This window comes from Brassica napus, chromosome C7 (assembly GCF_020379485.1).
Source record: "Brassica napus cultivar Da-Ae chromosome C7, Da-Ae, whole genome shotgun sequence".
Taxonomy (NCBI): Eukaryota; Viridiplantae; Streptophyta; class Magnoliopsida; order Brassicales; family Brassicaceae; genus Brassica; species Brassica napus.
In genome coordinates this window covers 38,512,936-38,532,751 of record NC_063450.1, presented here as the reverse complement: position 1 = coordinate 38,532,751, position 19,816 = coordinate 38,512,936, and the positions used below count along the sequence as shown (strand labels likewise).

General features: G+C 30.9%; 4 protein-coding genes and 1 non-coding gene across 5 annotated transcripts in view; 2 read left to right on the top strand and 3 right to left on the bottom strand.

Moving 5' to 3' along the window:
• The window catches only part of LOC125589724, a 75,000-nt gene that overhangs the window by 28,648 nt on the left and 26,536 nt on the right, over nt 1-19,816 (bottom strand). The window lies entirely within an intron of this gene.
• LOC106410123 (glycosyl hydrolase 5 family protein-like) lies at nt 4,452-9,113 on the top strand. The gene is made up of 4 exons (XM_013850614.3): nt 4,452-4,921; nt 5,280-5,527; nt 6,376-6,893; nt 8,526-9,113. Exons 1-4 carry the CDS (start codon nt 4,511-4,513, stop codon nt 8,963-8,965), a joined length of 1,617 nt encoding a protein of 538 aa, XP_013706068.3. The 5' UTR covers nt 4,452-4,510; the 3' UTR covers nt 8,966-9,113.
• Nucleotides 9,406-12,224, top strand: LOC106408150 (glycosyl hydrolase 5 family protein). The gene is made up of 3 exons (XM_048762052.1): nt 9,406-9,873; nt 10,216-10,978; nt 11,417-12,224. Exons 1-3 carry the CDS (start codon nt 9,424-9,426, stop codon nt 11,917-11,919), a joined length of 1,716 nt encoding a protein of 571 aa, XP_048618009.1. The 5' UTR covers nt 9,406-9,423; the 3' UTR covers nt 11,920-12,224.
• LOC125591024 lies at nt 12,420-12,563 on the bottom strand. Its single transcript, XR_007327011.1, has one exon. It is a non-coding gene; the product is annotated as a small nucleolar RNA snoR137 (small nucleolar RNA).
• On the bottom strand, nt 14,146-19,091 carry LOC106407065 (protein terminal ear1 homolog). The gene is made up of 5 exons (XM_013847849.3): nt 16,121-19,091; nt 15,387-15,894; nt 14,888-15,031; nt 14,661-14,802; nt 14,146-14,538 (listed from the first exon to the last, which is right to left on the bottom strand). Exons 1-5 carry the CDS (start codon nt 16,839-16,841, stop codon nt 14,233-14,235), a joined length of 1,821 nt encoding a protein of 606 aa, XP_013703303.2. The 5' UTR covers nt 16,842-19,091; the 3' UTR covers nt 14,146-14,232.

Here is a 19,816-nt window from a genome sequence, read left to right as displayed (position 1 = left end):
AAACTAATAACACATAGAATTTTTGAACTATATTAATTATAATATCTTTTGATATCTTTTCATTTTAAAGATAAAAATATATTTTAAAAAATCTAACAAATCTGTTTGAATTTTTTTAACAAGATCTTAATATTCAAAAATCATATGTAAATATTTTTACTAATTTCATGATTAATTTTGAAATATTATTATACATTAAAATATTCAGTTATCATTTATAAAATAAAAATAAAAATTCTATCCTATTTTTTATCTATTATATAATTATAGTCATTCGTATTAAAAAAATTATTATATTGAGCTAAATATGGTACAATTATTTTAAATTAATAAATTTATATATAATTAATTTTAATAATTATAAATATTTATGTTCAAAAATATAATATGTTGGTAAGATGGGTTAACATTAGCAAACTAAATAATACATGTATAAAAATTAACATATATTCTATTAAAATAGTTGGTAAGATGGGTTAACATTAGCAAACTAAATAATACATGTATAAAAATTAACAAATATTCTATTAAAATAGAAGTCATGACTTATTTTATGTGTGACTTTTTAATTTGGACCATCCTTTATAAATTTTATTAAATGTAGTTTATTAAAACTAATAACACATAGAATTTTTGAACTATATTAATTATAATATCTTTTGATATCTTTTCATTTTAAAGATAAAAATATATTTTAAAAAATCTAACAAATCTGTTTGAATTTTTTTAACAAGATCTTAATATTCAAAAATCATATGTAAATATTTTTACTAATTTCATGATTAATTTTGAAATATTATTATACATTAAAATATTCAGTTATCATTTATAAAATAAAAATAAAAATTCTATCCTATTTTTTATCTATTATATAATTATAGTCATTCGTATTAAAAAAATTATTATATTGAGCTAAATATGGTACAATTATTTTAAATTAATAAATTTATATATAATTAATTTTAATAATTATAAATATTTATGTTCAAAAATATAATATGTTGGTAAGATGGGTTAACATTAGCAAACTAAATAATACATGTATAAAAATTAACATATATTCTATTAAAATAGTTGGTAAGATGGGTTAACATTAGCAAACTAAATAATACATGTATAAAAATTAACAAATATTCTATTAAAATAGAAGTCATGACTTATTTTATGTGTGACTTTTTAATTTGGACCATCCTTTATAAATTTTATTAAATGTACTTTATTAAAAATAATAACACATAGAATGTTTGAACTATTTTAATTATAATATATTTTGATATCTTTTCATTTTAAATATAAAAATATATATTTTAAAAATCTAACAAATCTGTTTGAAATTTTTTAACAAGATCTTAATTTTCAAAAATTATATGTAAATACAGGGGACATATGGCCCAGCTTCGTCCCCCCCCCCCCCCCTTTCACTAATTTCATAATTAATTAAAAATATTATTATATATTAAAATATTCAGTTTCATTTATACAATAAATAAAATTATATCCTATTTTTTATCTATTATATATTTATAACCAATGGTATTAGAATAAATTATTATATGATAAAATTATTTTAAATTAATAAATTTATATATAATTTATTTTAATAATTATAAATATTTATGTTCAAAAATATAATACGTTGGTAAGACGGGTTAACATTAGAAAATTATATAATACATGTATAAAAATTAACATGTATTTCATTAAAGCTAATAATATAAAATATTTGTAACTACTTTAACGATGATAATTTTCATTTTAAATATGTATATATATATATATATATATATATATATTTAAAGTTTATTCAAACAAATCTGTTGATAAATATTTTAACACTATTTTAATTTTCAAAAGGTCTATGTAAATATTCTCACTACTTTGTAATTAGCAATGAACTATTATTATGCATTAATATATATTCAATTATCGTTTATAAAATGAAAATTTTATCCTATTTTTATCTATTTTATAATCATAATCAATCAGGTTAAAATAAAATTATAATATTGAGCTAAAAATATAAATTTATATCAAATTGATAAATTTATAAATTTTACTTTCATAAATATAAAATATTCATTTTAAAAATACAATATGATGACAGAACGACTTAACATTAGCAAACTATATAATACGTGTATATAATTAATATTTTTTTATTTAATAATATATTATCTAAAATGAATAAAAATAAAAAATATTGCTAAAAGGAAATCAAACTTTGAAAGGCAGGTCAGAATTTAGCATAAATTAAATATAAAATAATTTACAAATATGTTGTTTCATGCATATATTATTTTTTTTAATAATTAAATGTAAATACAATAAGATAAATATATAATAAGAAGCAACAAATACATATGAATATTTTAAACAATTCATTAACAACAACATATAAACTATAAAATTATTAAATTATTGTATCTGAAATAGTTATATAAACGTTTAAATATATGATTAAATTCTTAAAAATATATACTATTAATGATCTAAAATAAATTTCTACGAATATAAAACTGAAAACAAACATTTGCATGCAGTTGCGCAGGTCGAGATCAATTGTGGATTAAAATTAGGTACCAAGTTTCCATGAACAAATTTAGTTTGTGGATGGATCTAGTTATGTTTTTTTTTTTTATTATGTGGATAAATGCGTTAAAACTAAGACAACACATGTGTTCAGTTTAGCTGGACAACTACAGCTTATGCTGTCAACAAAATTAAAAATTAGTAAGCTTTTTGTAAATCGTGAGCTGTTATTTCGAGTTTGGATAAACAAGTTTAATGTATCACTAAATTTTTAATTCATGTTTTAAGGGCACGAGATTATTTTTTGGTTGACAAAACTATTAATTTATTTGTGACTATTCTGTTTGTCCAACCCGTTTTGTATTTGATAAATATTTTGCATTTAATCCGCAAAAGAATATTTATAAAAATATTTACTAACTGGTTTTTTAAAAAATTGACTATATTTAAATTTGAAATATTAAATTAAATTAAATAATTAGGATTTTCTGAAAATTATAGTCTTATAAACACATATATTTAGGAAATTTATGTCATATCGTCTAAAAATAATTATTTCTATGAATTGGTTCAATATTGCATATTTAGATATCTACTAAACTATAGACCCAGTGAATATTATAACATATGTTATGAGCTCATTAAAGTAAAGGTTTTATATAGTATATGACCAATTTTATTTAACAGAACCGTTGGTCAATGTGATAATGATTCGAAATACCTCACATAAATGATAAAACCATAAAAGCATAAATAAATTCTTCTAAATATTAAGATTTGTTTAATAGAACCGTAGTACTTTAATGGATGTGAATAATTTACAATAATTAATATTGCTAAGTGCTGATCATAAATATAGGAATAATAAGAACGGCGATCAAGCATATACCAAAAACATAATTAATATTGCTAAGTGCTAACCATAAATATAGGAATGATAAGAACGTGATCAAGCATATACCAAAAACACAAATCACAATGGTGGACATGCTTATAAGTGGTGCTATGAGTTCTCTTTCTGTTTTGTTATATGTTGATTTAGTACTCCTGATTGGGTTAACTGAATTGGTGGGTACATCTAATTAACTTGTTGTAGTTATTGTTGTCAAAAGGAAAAAAATAATAATTATCAAAGCAAATCAAAGAAAAAATCTTGGGATAGGTCATGCTTTAATAGTATAGATAAGAAAGGGATGTATGTAATTTAAAATCTTACAAAAGAGAATTTAAATCCTAATGAATGTTTATCTTTTAATAAAAGGGATGTTTTAATAAAAGGGATGTGTCATTTTCCACTTAACATAAGAAGTGTGTTGTGATATGTTTCCTTCTCTTATTTCATGTTTCCTTCTTTTCAAAAGCTTCCTTCTTTCATGTATATATATTTTTCATCTCAATTCATTTAATTGTTAATGTTCTTTTGTCGATATTTATTGTTAAATAGTTTCAGTTATAGATGATTTCTTTTAAAAAAGTTACTATGTCATTTCGGTAATTTGTGTAATCCAGATGGCATCACAGTATTTTAGTCAGTTGTCGATAGTTGGAAAGGAAGTTTCATCCAACAGATTTTGTATATGGTGTTTTGGGTAGTGATTTTATATTATATTATTAAGTTTTATTTTTAAAATAACTGTCTTCCATATTTTTTTTAAGATTACCATGTCTCATTTTAATTTTAGTTGCACTATATTCCTAAATACTCATACAAAATCTGTAAAATAGAAATTTCAAGCACGTATATTAGATTTGTATATCAATAATATTCAATAAAAATAATATATGTGTGCACATATCATCTTTAGTTTATGTTCTGATATACTGTTATTTATTATTTTTAAAAATAATAATAATTGTTAACAAATAATTTAATTGTAATTAATTTTTACCCCCACTATAAATTTGGTCCAGCTTTGTATGTCTCTTCCATATGATTCACCAACCCCAAAACTCAAAACGCAAAATTTAAAACACCTCTAACATGAAGACAACAAAGATGCTAAAACGCATGTTTAGCTTCTTCATCTTCTTACTGTTCTCCTTTGTCACAAAAAACATGGCATATCTACTCTCTACAAACTCTCGTTGGATCATCGACGAAAAAGGAGAAAGAACGAAGCTGGCGTGTGTGAACTGGCCAGCGCATTTACAGCCTGCAGTGGCGGAAGGGCTTAGTAAGCAGCCGGTTGATGCCGTGGCCCAAAAGATAGTGGCAATGGGTTTCAATTGTGTTAGGTTAACTTGGCCACTTGACTTGGCTACAAATGTGACATTGGCTACTAATGTTACTGTGAGGGATTCTTTTCAAAGTCTTGGTCTTAACACTGACATTTCTGGTTTCGAAACTAATAACCCTTCCATGATTGATCTTCCACTCATTGAAGCTTACCAGGTATAATATATAGCTTCTCAGATTTTTTGGATAAAAAATAACACATCTAGGGCTTCAATAGTATTGTTTTATATATTGTCTAAATTATAAAAGAACTCGCATATATAAATGAATGAAAGTTTTATGCCAAAAATTAGTAGTTTAATAACAGTTCAAAAAATTACTAGCTAGTAGTTAAATAATAGTTCCCAAATACCAGCCGCTACAAATTTTGTAGTTTTCACTTTTTAACTCATATTTTCTCATCAAATTACATAAATGGATGCATGATAGCTAATTGAATGTACGTGGACCTTAAAACGTTTTTTAAACTAACTGGCTTCCTTTCGAGAAAAACAAAACTCTTTTTTTTTGGCAGAGTGTGGTGACGACGTTGGGAAAGTACAACGTGATGGTGATATTAGACAACCACTTGACCAAACCAGGGTGGTGCTGCGGCAACGACGACGGCAACGGTTTCTTTGGAGACATATTCTTTGACCCTGCCACATGGATCTCCGGTCTGACCTACATGGCCACTTCCTTCAAAGATACATCCAATGTCGTTGGTATGAGCCTCAGAAACGAACTTAGAGGACCTAAACAAAACGTCGACGATTGGTTCAAGTACGTGTATACGGAGCCAAAATTCTTATTCACAAGGGGTCACTTTATAATAATAATATAACAATACTATAATAATACTAAATTATTTATCTTATAAACATTATTTATTTTTTGAGAATTAATCTTATAAACATTATTAATAAGAATATTATAACTAAAAATAATATCAGTTCAGTTTGTTATAAATCTCATGAATTATAATTTGTAACTAAATTTTTTATGTTGTGAGTAAATATATGAATATTTTATATTATATATCAACATATGTTGATATTTATTTTTAATATTAGTGAGTGATCAATAGGATTATATTAGTTTTGATTCTTCAAAAATTTTACTTATCTAAAAATATATTATAGTATATATACAGTAAAAAGTGAGAAATAATCAAAATGATTAAAAGAGATAATAAATGGTAGGAAAATGCAGTAAACAAACGTTAAAATATCATTTAAAAGACAGAAATAAAATAAAATAAAAAAGGGTCAGTGGGAAAGGTTTGACCTGAAAAAGAGGAATCTATATAGAAATTTGTCCAAATTATCCCACAATTACTTAACTTTCATGAACAGAAATTAATTTGCAAAAATTACAGGGGTCAAGAAAAAAACAAAAAAAAAGCTGACCATAAACATAGCTCCGCCACCGCCACTGAGTATATATATATATTTCGAGTATATATATTTGTATATTCCCACTTGGATTTCTTAATTTTTTTAATATTGCAATTGTAATAGAAAGTTACATAAAAACAAAATATATCTGCTATATTTTTCGAAAAAAAGGGAATGTCAAATGAGATATAATTAAAAATAGCTCTAATTTTGTCTCATTCCAAATGCATGTAGGTACATGCAACAAGGAGCCGAAGCAGTTCACGAAGCAAACCCTTACGCACTTGTAATCCTTTCTGGCTTTAGCTACGACACAGACCTCTCTTTTGTCCAATCGATACATGTAAACCTTACTTTCTCCGGTAAACTCGTCTTTGAGCTCCATCGATACTCTTTCACCAACGCTGATATATGGAGTTCTAAAAACCCTAACGACGCATGCGGCGAGATTCTAAAAATCATCGACGACGGAGGCGGTTTCATCCTCCGGGACTTCCCGGTGATTCTTAGTGAGTTTGGAATCGATTTGAGAGGCGGAAACGTTAACGATAATCGGTATATGGGATGTATATTAGGTTGGGCGGCGGAAAATGACATTGATTGGTCGATTTGGGGACTTCAAGGAAGCTATTATATAAGAGAAGGTGTGGTAGGAATGACCGAGTACTACGGTGTCTTGGATTCAGATTGGATAAGTGTTCGAAACAACAGTTTCATGCAAAGATTGTCTCTGATTCAATCCACGCTTCAAGGTATAAATAATTTTCATGATTTAGTTTGAAATTTTCGAGTTGTCTATTTCATGATAGTACAGAGAGTCAATCTTAGTTAGTTAGAACAAGTTAAAATTATATCGAAAAATGACATTTAGCCATTTTAATTAGGGCAAATCTCTAAAATAGCACATTTTTAAGTTTATATTACAAAAATAGCACTCAAAAACTAAAATGACCAGAATAGCATTTTATCATTTGAAAATTTTAATTTTTTATTTTTCAAAATTTGAAATCTTATCCCAAAACCTCATTTCTCAACTCTAAACCCTAAACCCTAAACTCTAAACCCTAAACCATAAACTCTAAACCCTAAACCCTAAACCCTAAACCCTAAACTCTAATCTCTAAATCCTAAATTCTAAACCCTAAACCCTAAACCCTAAACCCTAAACCCTAAACTCTAAACTCTAAACCCTAAATCCTAAACCCTAAATCCTAAACCCCACCCTTTAACTCTAAACCCTAAGTTTGTGACTTTTGATAAAACATTAAGTGCTATTTTTGTGACTTTTGACCTTGAGTGCTAGTTTGGGAACAAAAACTTGATTTAGTGCTATTTTGTCTTTTTCTCTTTTAATTATTAGTAATTTTTAAATTTATTAAAATAATATATTGTTGATATCTAAGGTTTCAAAAACATTTTTAAATTATGGTTTTAGTATCTTATATATTAAAACAGAAGTCACAATTTTGATTCATGTGCGATTTTTTTTTAAAATGGACTCAACAGACCTATTCCTATAAAGTCATATTACATTTAATTTATAATCTTATCATTTAAATTTTGGGCCTACAAGAAATTTTTATTGGGCTATCAATAATTAGATTTAAACAATAGATGATTCATTAGATTTATATATAGTATAAATTAAATAGATATAATTTAATGTTGTAATATTATACCTCCATATGTTAAATATTTAAATATTTGTCGATGTTAACGTTTAAAATTATAAAGATTTTTTTTTTAAATAACAAAAATCATATCATCTAACAATGATTAATCTTTACTACCTTAAACCAATGAAAACAAATTTTAAACTATATAATTTATTTCAAAAAATTAAACAAAAACTAAATGTTTAATTATTTACTCAATAATATAAATCTCTGAAGCGAAAAGTTTAATTTTTTAAAAACTTTCTAAATTTGTGAAATGTTAAAATATCTTTGAATATGACAATAAAACAATATTTTACTAATCTTTATATATATAGTTACGATTTTAATAATGAAATAATAATCCAAAATATATATATATAATAAGATACAAATACATGTGAAAGTTTGAAACAATATATTCAATGAAAAAATATACTGTAAAATTATTATGTTTTAAAAATTGATAGACACATTATATACTATGATATATACCAATTTAGAATTAAAAATAAAATATTTTTATAAAAATAATGAAAATAAAAATCTGCGCGGTTCCGCGGATCGAGATCTACTTCATAATTAAACTACATTTCATGACATACAAAGATTTGTTAAATTCAATATATGTATGTATTTTAAGTAGTAGCTTCAATAATTACCTTTTGTTATGTTGTCCCTACACAATTTAATATCTTTATAATTTGGTCAACTAACTTGGTTTACCAGGACCGGATCCTCAACCCGATGTTAGCAATCTTATTTTCCACCCGTTAACCGGACTTTGCATGCTACAATCTTCCTTAGATCCAACCAAGGTCAATCTCGGTCGATGCAATCAATCTCAACCATGGGACTACACTACTGAAAACACTTTGAAACTTAAGAACATACCTCTCTGCTTGGCGAACACCGGACCGAACGCACCGCTTAAGCTCAGTGAGACGAGTTGCTCGATCCCTAGTTTGTCGCAATGGCAACCCATCTCAGCCTCGAATATGCTCTTAGCTGCAAAGTCAACCAATAACTCGCTTTGTCTTGACGTAGATGGAGACAATAACGTCGTGGCTACCAACTGCAAGTGTGTGAACGGCGAAGACAGCTCGTGTGACCCGATGAGCCAGTGGTTTAAGATCGTTAAAGTCAATAAAGCAAATGAGGATGTATAACTGATCATTAACAATTGATCAAGTAACTCATGAAGTTTGTTTACATGTTATTTTCCGTTAAAGTTTCTAATAAAGACTATTATATTTCGTTATAATGTGTGATTGTTGTTTCTTTTACCAATTTGATCAACATGATAAAATTTGAATATTTTTGATTGTCATCTTAGCATCATAGCATGGTATTAGGTTCGAAAAAAAATCTTAAGGCATAATCCCCAAACAAACAACCAATTTATCCTACAAAATATGAAATTTCAAAGAATCATCACTCTCTTTATTAAAAGAAGAATAATCATAGGCATGGCTAGACTTTAGACAAAGCTTAATAAGAAAAACATTAAAACAAAAAGACACAATCAATTATAAACTAATCACATGACCATTCCACTTATTACAAAACTGATACTAATAAACTGGAAGTTGTCTGAACTACAGCATACGTATATATATATATACACATGTTAGGCTGTAAAAGGAGGTTAAATGAAAGAGAGGGACCAATGGAAAGATTCTTCTTCATCTCTGTTTTTCTTCTATTTCCTCTGTTCTTCATCATGAACATCACTTTCGCCTTCCCTCTCTCCACGGACTCACGCTGGATCGTCGACGACGGCAACAAAGGACGGCGAGTGAAGCTCACGTGCGTCAACTGGGCGTCGCATCTTGAAACTGCGGTGGCGGAAGGTTTAAGCAAGCAGCCTTTGGATTCGATCGGGGCCAAGATCGTCTCAATGGGGTTCAATTGCGTTAGATTGACTTGGCCTCTCTACTTAGCCACCGATGAATCGTTCTCTGGAATTATGACTGTGAGGCAATCTCTTCGCAAGCTTGGTCTTCTTGAAGCTATCTCTGGTTTTCAAGCTAATAATCCATACATTCTTGATCTCCCTCTCATCAAAGCTTTTCAGGTAATAACTAATAAATCAATTTTTCTCAGGAAAGTTTTTTGACCCTTTATACAGAATACATTTTCAGAAAGGGTTGACTTTTTATCCTTCTTGATCCAAGAATAGTATGGAGGTTAGAGATAAGAATAGTACTTTTTCTTTGAGTCTTCTTGTCTTGCAAGAAAGATCTTTGTTTGAAAACTATCTCTGAGTTTCAAGATTTTAATGTCTGCTTAGTCTTCTCTTCAACATTTTTCTGATTACTTGTTGGGTTTAATTAGCTTGTTTATGTCCTTCCCTGATTATATTAGAATAAATAAAATCATAATAATCAGTTAGAGTTTTGTTGTCGTTCTCAAACAGGAGGTGGTTTCTTCCCTTGGAAAGAACAGATTATTGGTGATCTTAGACAATCACATAAGCCAACCTGGTTGGTGTTGCAATGACAATGATGGAAACGGTTTTTTCGGCGATAGATATTTAAACCCTCAGCTTTGGATCAGAGGACTAAAGAACATGGCAACAATGTTTGCTAATGTTTCAAACGTGGTTGGTATGAGTTTAAGGAATGAGCTTAGAGGTCCAAAACAGAACATCAAAGACTGGTACAAGTACATGAGAGAAGGCGCTGAAGCAGTCCACTCTGTGAATCCGAACATTCTTGTCATTGTCTCCGGCTTAAACTACGAGACTGACTTATCTTTTCTCCGAGACAAACCGTTTGAAATAACCTTCAGGAGGAAACTAGTGTTTGAGATCCATTGGTATGGGTTTTGGAGTTCTTGGGAAGGAGATAACTTGAACAAGATTTGCGGGAGAGAAACCGAAAACATCATGAAAATGTCAGGGTTTCTACTGGAGAAAGGGTTTCCATTGTTTGTGAGCGAGTTTGGGATTGATCAAAGAGGAAACAACGTGAATGACAATAGGTTTCTGAGTTGTTTTATGGCTTTAGCAGCGGATCTTGATCTAGATTGGGCGCTATGGACTCTTGCAGGAAGCTATTACATAAGAGAGAAAACTATTGGTTATGATGAAACCTATGGAGTTTTGGATTGGAGTTGGTCAAGTATAAGAAACTCAACAATTCTGCAGATGATTTCTGCTATACAGTCTCCTTTTAGAGGTACACAACTAGAACTTGTAGCTCTTATACATTTACATTTTTGACATTTTCCCTGAGTTAAAAATACAATTAGATATTATATTACACCCATACAAAACTAAGTTGATCTTGAAAGTTTTGTTATAAATTATATATGTGAAACCCGATTATTTATATATATATATATATATATATTATTTTCATGTGTTAAGAGTTGTAGATTTGTTTATTTAAAAGTTGTAGAAAATAATGGCTAGTTGCTACATGTTTCTTGATTATATTTATTACACTAGACACTAGTTATAAAAGATATAAGTTAAATATTATGTTACATGTGTTTCAAAAAAAAAAGTGTTTCAAAAAAAGATATGTTACATATATAAAACTAAGTTTAGTTTAGAAACTTTGTTGCACTCATGTTTTTTGTTGTCATTAATAAAACAAGTTTGCAATATTCAGGACCAGGTCTAATGGAAACACACCCCAAGAAAATAATATTCCATCCTTCAACTGGACTTTGCATCGTGAGGAAGTCGCTGTTTCAACTTAAGCTAGGTTCTTGCGATCGATCAGAAAGCTTTAGACTTTCTTCTCAACGAGTTTTGTCACTAGCAGAAGAAAAAATCTTGTGCTTAAAAGCTTATGAGAAAGGAAAGTCCGTGAAGCTGCGTCTGTATTTCTCAGAATCTTATTGTTCACGATGGAAACTTTTGTCCGAGTCAAAGATGCAGCTCTCGTCCATAACAAAGAACGGAGAATCAGTTTGTCTGGATGTGGATTCGGATAGTAACAACATTGTGACGAAAAGCTGCAAATGTTTAGAAGAAGATGCGAGTTGCGATCCAAAAAGCCAGTGGTTTAAGGTTGTTACTAGCACGAGAAGTCGGTTTAGAGCAAACCCGTTTCTTCGAGTCAGTCCACAGTCGAAGACATTTCTTCAGGAACCTTTATCAGTCTTTTAAGGTATTCAAGGAAAAGTTCAAATAGCTTTTAACAAGATTGTACGCACGTACCTACCACAGGGCTGAAATGTGTACATTTTGAAGACATAATAACACACTGTACATTTTGAAGACAGGGATGAAACAGAGATGCGATCTATCAGCAATCACAATACCGAGTTTTAATAAGACAATTCTGCGTAATTGTTCCTCTCTGGTTATTGTTTCTTTTTTGAATTTTCAAAAAACATAAAATATTGGATTTGAAGGTATTTATTTTGTGTTTCTTAAAAGATACGTGAACACGATGCAAGTTTTTTCCCTAATTATGATATGTACATTTTGCTTGCAATTTTTGATTTGTATAACATTTGATCTGTATCACATTGTAACCGGCCTTATTTGACCAATTTGGGCCTTAAAATTAATAGCTTAGGCCTATAAATGGGCATTGAATAATCAGGCCTTTTTGAAAGTCTCATTGGTAACCTTGGGAGAATGAGATTAGGTAGTAAAAAAAGGAATATACCAGAAGACAGGTAACACTGTGAACATTGAAGATATAAACACAGAGCTGTTTAATTCTGGCCAAATTGATCTTTGCTCCGGAAACTTGAACATCTCTCACTTTTATAATCTAAGAGAGTTCACCATTATGAAGCAAATCCCATCCCTTATTTTCAAAATTTTAATTCAAGATTAGAAATTTCTCAACGCGATGAATCGATGGCTAATCGGTAAAAATAAGCCATCGGAATCGAGGTTTGTTAGTTCGAACGAATCCGAATATCACATCCCTATAGATCGAATTGAAGATTTTGAATGTACGCTTCCGGTGACGCGCCCTTCAGGGAAACTGAATCCCAACACGAAGAGCGCAACGCCTTTCGAAAGCAAGCGAGTGATTCTCAATGACCACAAAAAAAAAAACAAAAAAAATTATTGAAAACAGATTAAGATATGAAAGAGGAAGAAGATAGAATGCCGACGGCTTGCCTTGACGACTGGGACTTGAATGATTAGGGTTTATAGAGGATCTTGCTCTCTTATAGCGAGAGAGAGAGATTAGGGTAATGTCGTTAATGGGCCTCATCATTATAGGCCCATATTGTTACATGATTATAATCAATTTCGATCTTTCTTGTGGGCCGCCTTTATTATAATTTGTTCCATAAACAACAAGCAGAAAATTGGGTAGTGCTAGCTAGTGCATGCTATGATACATGAATTTGAATTTGTGTTGTTGGATTTGGCATACTAATACTATACATTTATACCAAACACACTGATAAGTTGAAATGATCTTCAATTCTAAGTGGATGGACTTTTAAAAAATTTACAGACCCAATAAAATCTAAAATAGCATGCACTAGAAGGCTTTAAAATAAATAAAAAATTGGATTGCATTGTTCTTTTTCGTCACTCTAAAAAGGCTTTAAAATAAATAAAAAAATTAGCAAATATACATCAGAAGGTTACACAACTTACAAGTTGTAGTCAACGATCCCTATCAACTCTGCCATGAACAATACGAACGGTGAAGATATCACCACGTGTCCAAACCCCACGAACCAGAGGGAAATACAGATTGTGATCATCACTAGCACAGAGTTATCTGCTGTCCCTTTCAGCAGGTCACTGAATAAGACAGCTATAAACGCTAGAACAAAGACTAGTATCTTTGCCTGAAAAGGGACTCTTACCTTAGGTCAACCATTTCTAGTTTACCACCCATTTTCCACCTTATCATTTAATAATAAGGAATTTTAATGACATAATATTATTAATTTTCTTAATCATTTGTCCTACAAGAAACAGTAGGGTTATGAAGTTTAACATCATTTGATATATAACCATGAATTCATTTATCAACAAATAGGTTGTGTGATGGACATATTCTCAATTGTAACCAAACAAAAAAATTAGAGAGTGTTTGAAAACATGTAATTGTTATTATTAGCTCGAATGACATCATTTGATCAAAGTTTTATTCTTAAATTTAACAAAATTTAGTCATATTATGCCATCCTACATCACACATTATCCAAGAGAGAAAATATGACTACAAAATATATAGATGATTCCGCGTGCAAAAAGTTTTAGAAAAATAACAAGTTGGAATTCATTGAAAAATAACAAGTTTTAGAAAAATAAAAAGTTTTAGAAAAATATATAGACATTCACCCAAACTATCACTTTTCAGAACTCTGCATGATAAGTAAATCGCGTCGAAAATATAATTTAGAATGAGACAACATAACACGCATAAAACATAAACAACATGATTTGTCTAATTACACTTCATATATTTATGGTTTACATTACAAACAACTTCTAGAAAGATGTCGCTCCTACCACCGTGAAACTGTGTCCACCATCTATGTTATTGCCGGATAATCCATCTTCCTGACTGTTATCATTGTCACTACCGCAACATGACCCACCCACAGAGTGATCTGGACCGTCAATAGGCTCGAGATGATGAATAGTATTGAGCCCGGTGCAGTCGTTGATGTTGATAGAAACAGGTTCCGTTAGCTGCTTCCCGTCTCGTGGAGGCGAAAAAACCACCGGAAGGTACAGTTCGGCCTCGCACGGAAACTTTGAGCTCTTGAAGTGTTCCTTTAGATCCTCCAAACCCTGTTTTTGGACGAAAAAAGTAACAAAACAATCATATTGTGACACCCAATTATCATAGACATTAAAAATTTAGCTTATACTTTGGTAAGCGATTTCAAAACACTAATAATGTCTACGTATACCTGAACTCTCGCATATGTGATTTGGCAAATCTTATGCGAATTAAAAATCTCCCAGCGCTGAAGATGAAACGCCTTGTAAAGCCTCCAAGCTGCCTCCGGAGATGTCATGTTCACAAACCCATAACCAACATTGCACTTGTTGCTAATATCAAAGCCAAAAAAAGGAGTTACGATTTTAGTTATATATAATAGTACTATATAGTCAATAAAGTCCGGTTGTTGATTACTTGAAATCCATCGGGAGATACACGAAATCATAAGAAGAAATTGGCTGATCAGGATGAGCTTTGTATTCGCCCCTCTCCTCCTCGGTGATAGCTTGGTTGATGTGAATGCAGTGATTATCCAGCATATTCAACAGCAGCTTTTGACTACACAAAACCAAAAAACACTAACTATAAAATTAAATTGGAATCTCATATAAACAAAACCTATAGGAATCTGTAAAATAAGAGCATCCAGGAAAATGTTAGCCGACTAATTGTAATATCAAACACGAAGATAATTAAAAGCTTGAATTGATGGAACATAGCGTAAGAGCATTTTATCTAGAATATAAATCTTTGAATATATATAAACAGCATCTTAACACACGAATCCATGTGAATATTTTAATAAAAAAGATTAGAAAGATCTAAAATCTTTAGCCGTCCTAGAATTTGAAAAATCGTCCAACTTTAAATCTATAAAATTTAAAATACTAATAATCAGATTATAAAGCCGAACCTGTACTTGTTTGGTATGTTCTTTATCATCAAAGTGGTACGTGGATCTCTGCAACTTGGATCATTCATTGCTTCTTCACTGATAAGAAACTGACTTAGTTCCATGCTCTTCATCTGCTTTTTCCTCCCCAACTTAGCCACGTTCTTGCTCCTTGTTTCAGATTCTGCTTCATCATCAATGTCACACAACGAACGCATAGAAGCTTCAACAACATCAACTCCATTATTAGGGCTCACATTCTTGCTTTTACCATTGGTCAGAATAACAGACTGCTTCAAAGGAGGAGTCAATAAAACTGGTCGCGGCTGAAACGGTAACTGCGGTTGCCTAAATGGCGTGAAGTTGTTCTTAAGCCCACCTGGTCGGCTAAATTCGATTACAACTTGCTTCCCATAAATTTCTTCACCATTCATTCGATCAAACGCATTCACTGCATCTCTTACATCGTAAAACTCGATGAATCTTTGATGTTTCTTGTATGGTGTCTCTCTCAACTCTTTGATCGAACCTGGAGACAAAAATTCACAATACTATAAAGTGCTTCCATATAACCGAACTGTCTTACATGGTCTATATTCAAAAAATCAAAAGCTAGTAAATGGCATGATTATAATATAATGTAAAGTGAAAATGTTTCAGTCTTTGTAAAATGTTTTAATTCCTGACATATCCACAAATCGAGGAAACGAAACTAAAAAATCTAAGACATAGAAACATAACTAAAAAACATATACCGTAAACTTGGAAAATCTGTCTGAGAGCAGTGGAAGAGACATCAGGGTCTAGGTTAAATATCACCAACGTTCCTTGGTTACAACCACCGGGTACGGCGTTTGTATCCGGGACTACAAAGTGGGCCCACACAGGTCTACCAGAAACAAACCCACGCGCCGATGAAGAGGGTGATCTCCAAACGCTTCCACCTCCACTGCTGCTACCGAGCCTTTCTTGGTGTTGCATGTGTCTACCGCAAAACTCTCGAACAGCTCTTTTCGCGTCACGGAGATCGTAGAAATGGACGGTCAAGACTCCTTCCGAGATTCTCTCCATCTGCACGCCACGCACGTCGCCGAACACCTCCAAGTCACGTCTCACCGTAGACTCGGTGACGTCACGCGGTACGTAGATCAGAGAAAGTGATCGCGTCGGCGAGTTCGACGGCGGAGATAGCCGTTGAACAGCTGAAAAACCGTTAAACCACGGACGAGGTGGTGGTGGTGGAGGATGAGGAGCAGGAGGAAACATCATCGGATGTGGTGGGATATTAAAGAACGTGAACATTCTTGGATCCGATGGAGATAGTCCGTACGACGGAGGAGGTGGCGGAAGCGGCGGCGGCAGAGAAGTGTACGGAAAGTGGAAACGTGAAGACATAGGGTTTAGTGGTGCCGGTACGAACTCTTGAGCTCGAGGGTCTAGATTCCCGGCGAAGGGAAAAGCTCTAAAATCTTCCATCTGAATAGGTCTTTAATTGCTTTCTTACAGGAGTAATAGTTTTCTCCGGTGAACGTGAAAGTTTTCTTGCTCGTGTGAGAGAGAAGCGAGAGATACTGTAACGTCGGCTCTATCTCTTTACTCTACAGACATTAGACAAGACAGTGGAAGAGAACAAATGTTTATTTTGTTTTATTTCTTTATGTCTTTCCAATTTATAAGCGCATTTATGTTTCTCGAAAATGACTGTTGCTTTAAAAAAATAGATTATATATCATTTCGTGAAGTTACCTTAGTACCCCTACTCACTTTTTGTAGGCTTGGGTTCTTGATTTACGAGGCAAATATATTTGTAGTAGATTAAAGTCTCTACGAGACCGGAATACTGAGTACGTGGAAAATGTGAATATTTAAAAAAAATATATTTACAACTGCGAAAAGAAAACGTTGCAGTGAAGAAAAAAAAAGAAGTAAAAAAATCATGGACCATTTTTTCATTTTGATATATAAGTTAACACGGGATGTCCGCGGAATATTGTTTTTATTATTGATAAGAACATAGTTTTTTAGATAATGTAATTATGTTGTTGTTTTTATTTGTTAAAATCGTTATTTGGTGTTTTTAGTGTGTTATGTAGTAATGATGATAGGTTAATATATTTTGTGTTTGTTTTTTCGAATAATGTATTGTTGTGTGTATAGTACTCGTTAGTAGTGAAATGAGCATTGTAAAAGAATATTGAATTTCAATAACTTTGTTGATTCTAAGATTAACGGTTTCAGCGTCAAAATTGTATTATATTTTTTCATATTTTTGAAAATTATAACTTTTAAGATGTTTTTTGCCATCTCCCTATATTTTGACCTTGAGCTATCACCGTCTATGTATTTCGTTACCTTTCTGGTGTACGGTGCTTCTCACCATCACCCGGAAAAAGACTTACATCTTTCTCTTGTTCTTCCTTGAGATTACATGGTATTTGTTGTAGATCGGGTTTATGAGTTTTCAGTTTTTCGCTTGATTCTCACGGTATTAGGTTATTCCAGTCAATATTGACTGCTCCTCTTCTTCCTTAGATTTCAGCTGATGTTAGGAACTGCATCTTCGTGGTTGGGTCATAGTTTAGTCGTTTTTGATGTTGTATTCCTCAACGTAGGCTTACCGTCAATAGTCTCTGCTCGTCTTGGTTTTCAAGATCTAGTTTTTGGTGTTCTAACTTCTATGCTCTCTTTCATAGCTCGAGGATGGCTTCATAGTTTGCTGATTTCGTTTCGTCTCATTTTTCCTCTCTATTCTCGCATCTCTTTGCAGCTTTCATCGCATCTCTGGTGGCTCTATCTTTCACCATGTTTGCCACTCGAGGTTTGGATAATGTTTTCGTTCGTGCATGTTATATGGACTTGGAAGGTTATTTATGGTATCAAATTTAGTTTCTGATTTCTTGGTAGTTGTCTTTGATTCTCCCTCCCTCAAGTTGTTTCTTTTCTTTCTATGTTTCCTTTGTATAGGTAGGTGTGTGGAGTTAGTCTCTTGGAGCTTTGGTCCCTTCTATCTAGATCTTTGTGGTTTTTCACTTGCATGGCCGTGTTGTATATTCTTGTTTAGTTTGTGAGGCGTTTCTTATCTTTTAGCTACTGATTGTGATTTCGGTGCTTTAGGCATATATGTTCCTGCTTCTTGGTGGCTTTGGCATTTCGATTATTATTCTCCTTCTGACCCGTTTTCTTGGTTATTTGCATTGGTGATCTAGTTTCTTATTCTTGGTTTGATTATCTTATGATATTAATAGTGAAATAAATATATAATTTGTAAATGAAATAATAAAAATTAGTAAAAATAATAAAATGGTGACAGTTTATGTTATTTTTAATTGTAAATAAATTAAATATTTAAAATGTATTTTTGTTATTTTATTTATTTCTTGAATTTTATAGACTAATAAGTATGAGAAGAATTAGATAGTACATAATAAGAAATTGATAGAACAAATTGCAATAACCTAAAAAAAAAAGATTTAAAATACAAAATAAAATATGAAGATACATGTCAACAAATCCTCGTTTCACATGTTATAAGAAGAAAAAAAAAACTTTATATAGATAGATAGATTTACAACTTCTGTGTGTAATATATAATCTCTAGAACATATGAGAACGGCAATAGTTATAATAAGAGTCGTAACCGTTGCTACATAATTTTAGCAAATTAAGTCCTAAATGACAACTCTACAAACACACACATTCATCAAACAAACTGATGGTAGCTAAGCTATTATCGATATATGTATGATAAGAGCATTATATATATTGAAGAGTTAACCAGCTTTAGCATATATAATAACTCTTTTAAGTCTTTGAGGGTACATTCGTTTAGCGACTGTGTTACATTACACATTTATTCACAAGACCCAAAACTCAAATGCATAATGCTTATTATAATAAAACAAAAAGGTTTAATGATGGATGAATCAAGGATTTAAAAGCAATCGTTTTGTGTGTTTTAACAAATATTTTTTGTTTTATGCGGATATTGGTATAGTGAAGAAAGTGTTGTTAAACACGAAGTAGTGACCAAACACACGTGCATGAAAATCTCGGTTCGAGAAGAAGACTCCTCAAAACCAACGACCAAAACCATAATCTTGTTCTTCGTTTATTTTACCAGGTAAGCAAATTACTAAAGTAATACAACTTCTTGCTTACCACGTTTGCTTCAGTTTATTTTACTTAGTTGTTGTACAAATATGATTCTTCTTGGGAACCGTACAATGTCAAACCAAGTTATGGTCAAGATATAAGAAAATTCATTTTGTGACATTGCTATGGAATCTCTTTTAGGCTTTACTATTCTCATATTCTTTGATTGTTTTCTTTCTTTTCGTAAATCTAAATCTTCTTACTTCATCATTATAAATTGACAATATTTATTTCGGAACTGAACCAACCTAATCGAAATGAACCAAAAACTCGGTTTTTAGTTTTAGTTTTACAATAAA

Coding starts and splice junctions, on each gene's coding strand:
- LOC106410123 (XM_013850614.3), top strand. CDS start 4,511: ATGAAGACAACAAAGATGCTAAAACGCATGTTTAGCTTCTTCATCTTC. Junction 4,922..5,279: donor CACTCATTGAAGCTTACCAG/GTATAATATATA, acceptor TTTTTTTGGCAG/AGTGTGGTGACGACGTTGGG. Junction 5,528..6,375: donor AACGTCGACGATTGGTTCAA/GTACGTGTATAC, acceptor AAATGCATGTAG/GTACATGCAACAAGGAGCCG.
- LOC106408150 (XM_048762052.1), top strand. CDS start 9,424: ATGTTAGGCTGTAAAAGGAGGTTAAATGAAAGAGAGGGACCAATGGAA. Junction 9,874..10,215: donor CTCTCATCAAAGCTTTTCAG/GTAATAACTAAT, acceptor GTTCTCAAACAG/GAGGTGGTTTCTTCCCTTGG. Junction 10,979..11,416: donor TATACAGTCTCCTTTTAGAG/GTACACAACTAG, acceptor TGCAATATTCAG/GACCAGGTCTAATGGAAACA.
- LOC106407065 (XM_013847849.3), bottom strand. CDS start 16,841: ATGGAAGATTTTAGAGCTTTTCCCTTCGCCGGGAATCTAGACCCTCGA. Junction 15,032..15,386: donor AACATACCAAACAAGTACAG/GTTCGGCTTTAT, acceptor GGTTTTGTGTAG/TCAAAAGCTGCTGTTGAATA. Junction 14,539..14,660: donor TCACATATGCGAGAGTTCAG/GTATACGTAGAC, acceptor GTCCAAAAACAG/GGTTTGGAGGATCTAAAGGA.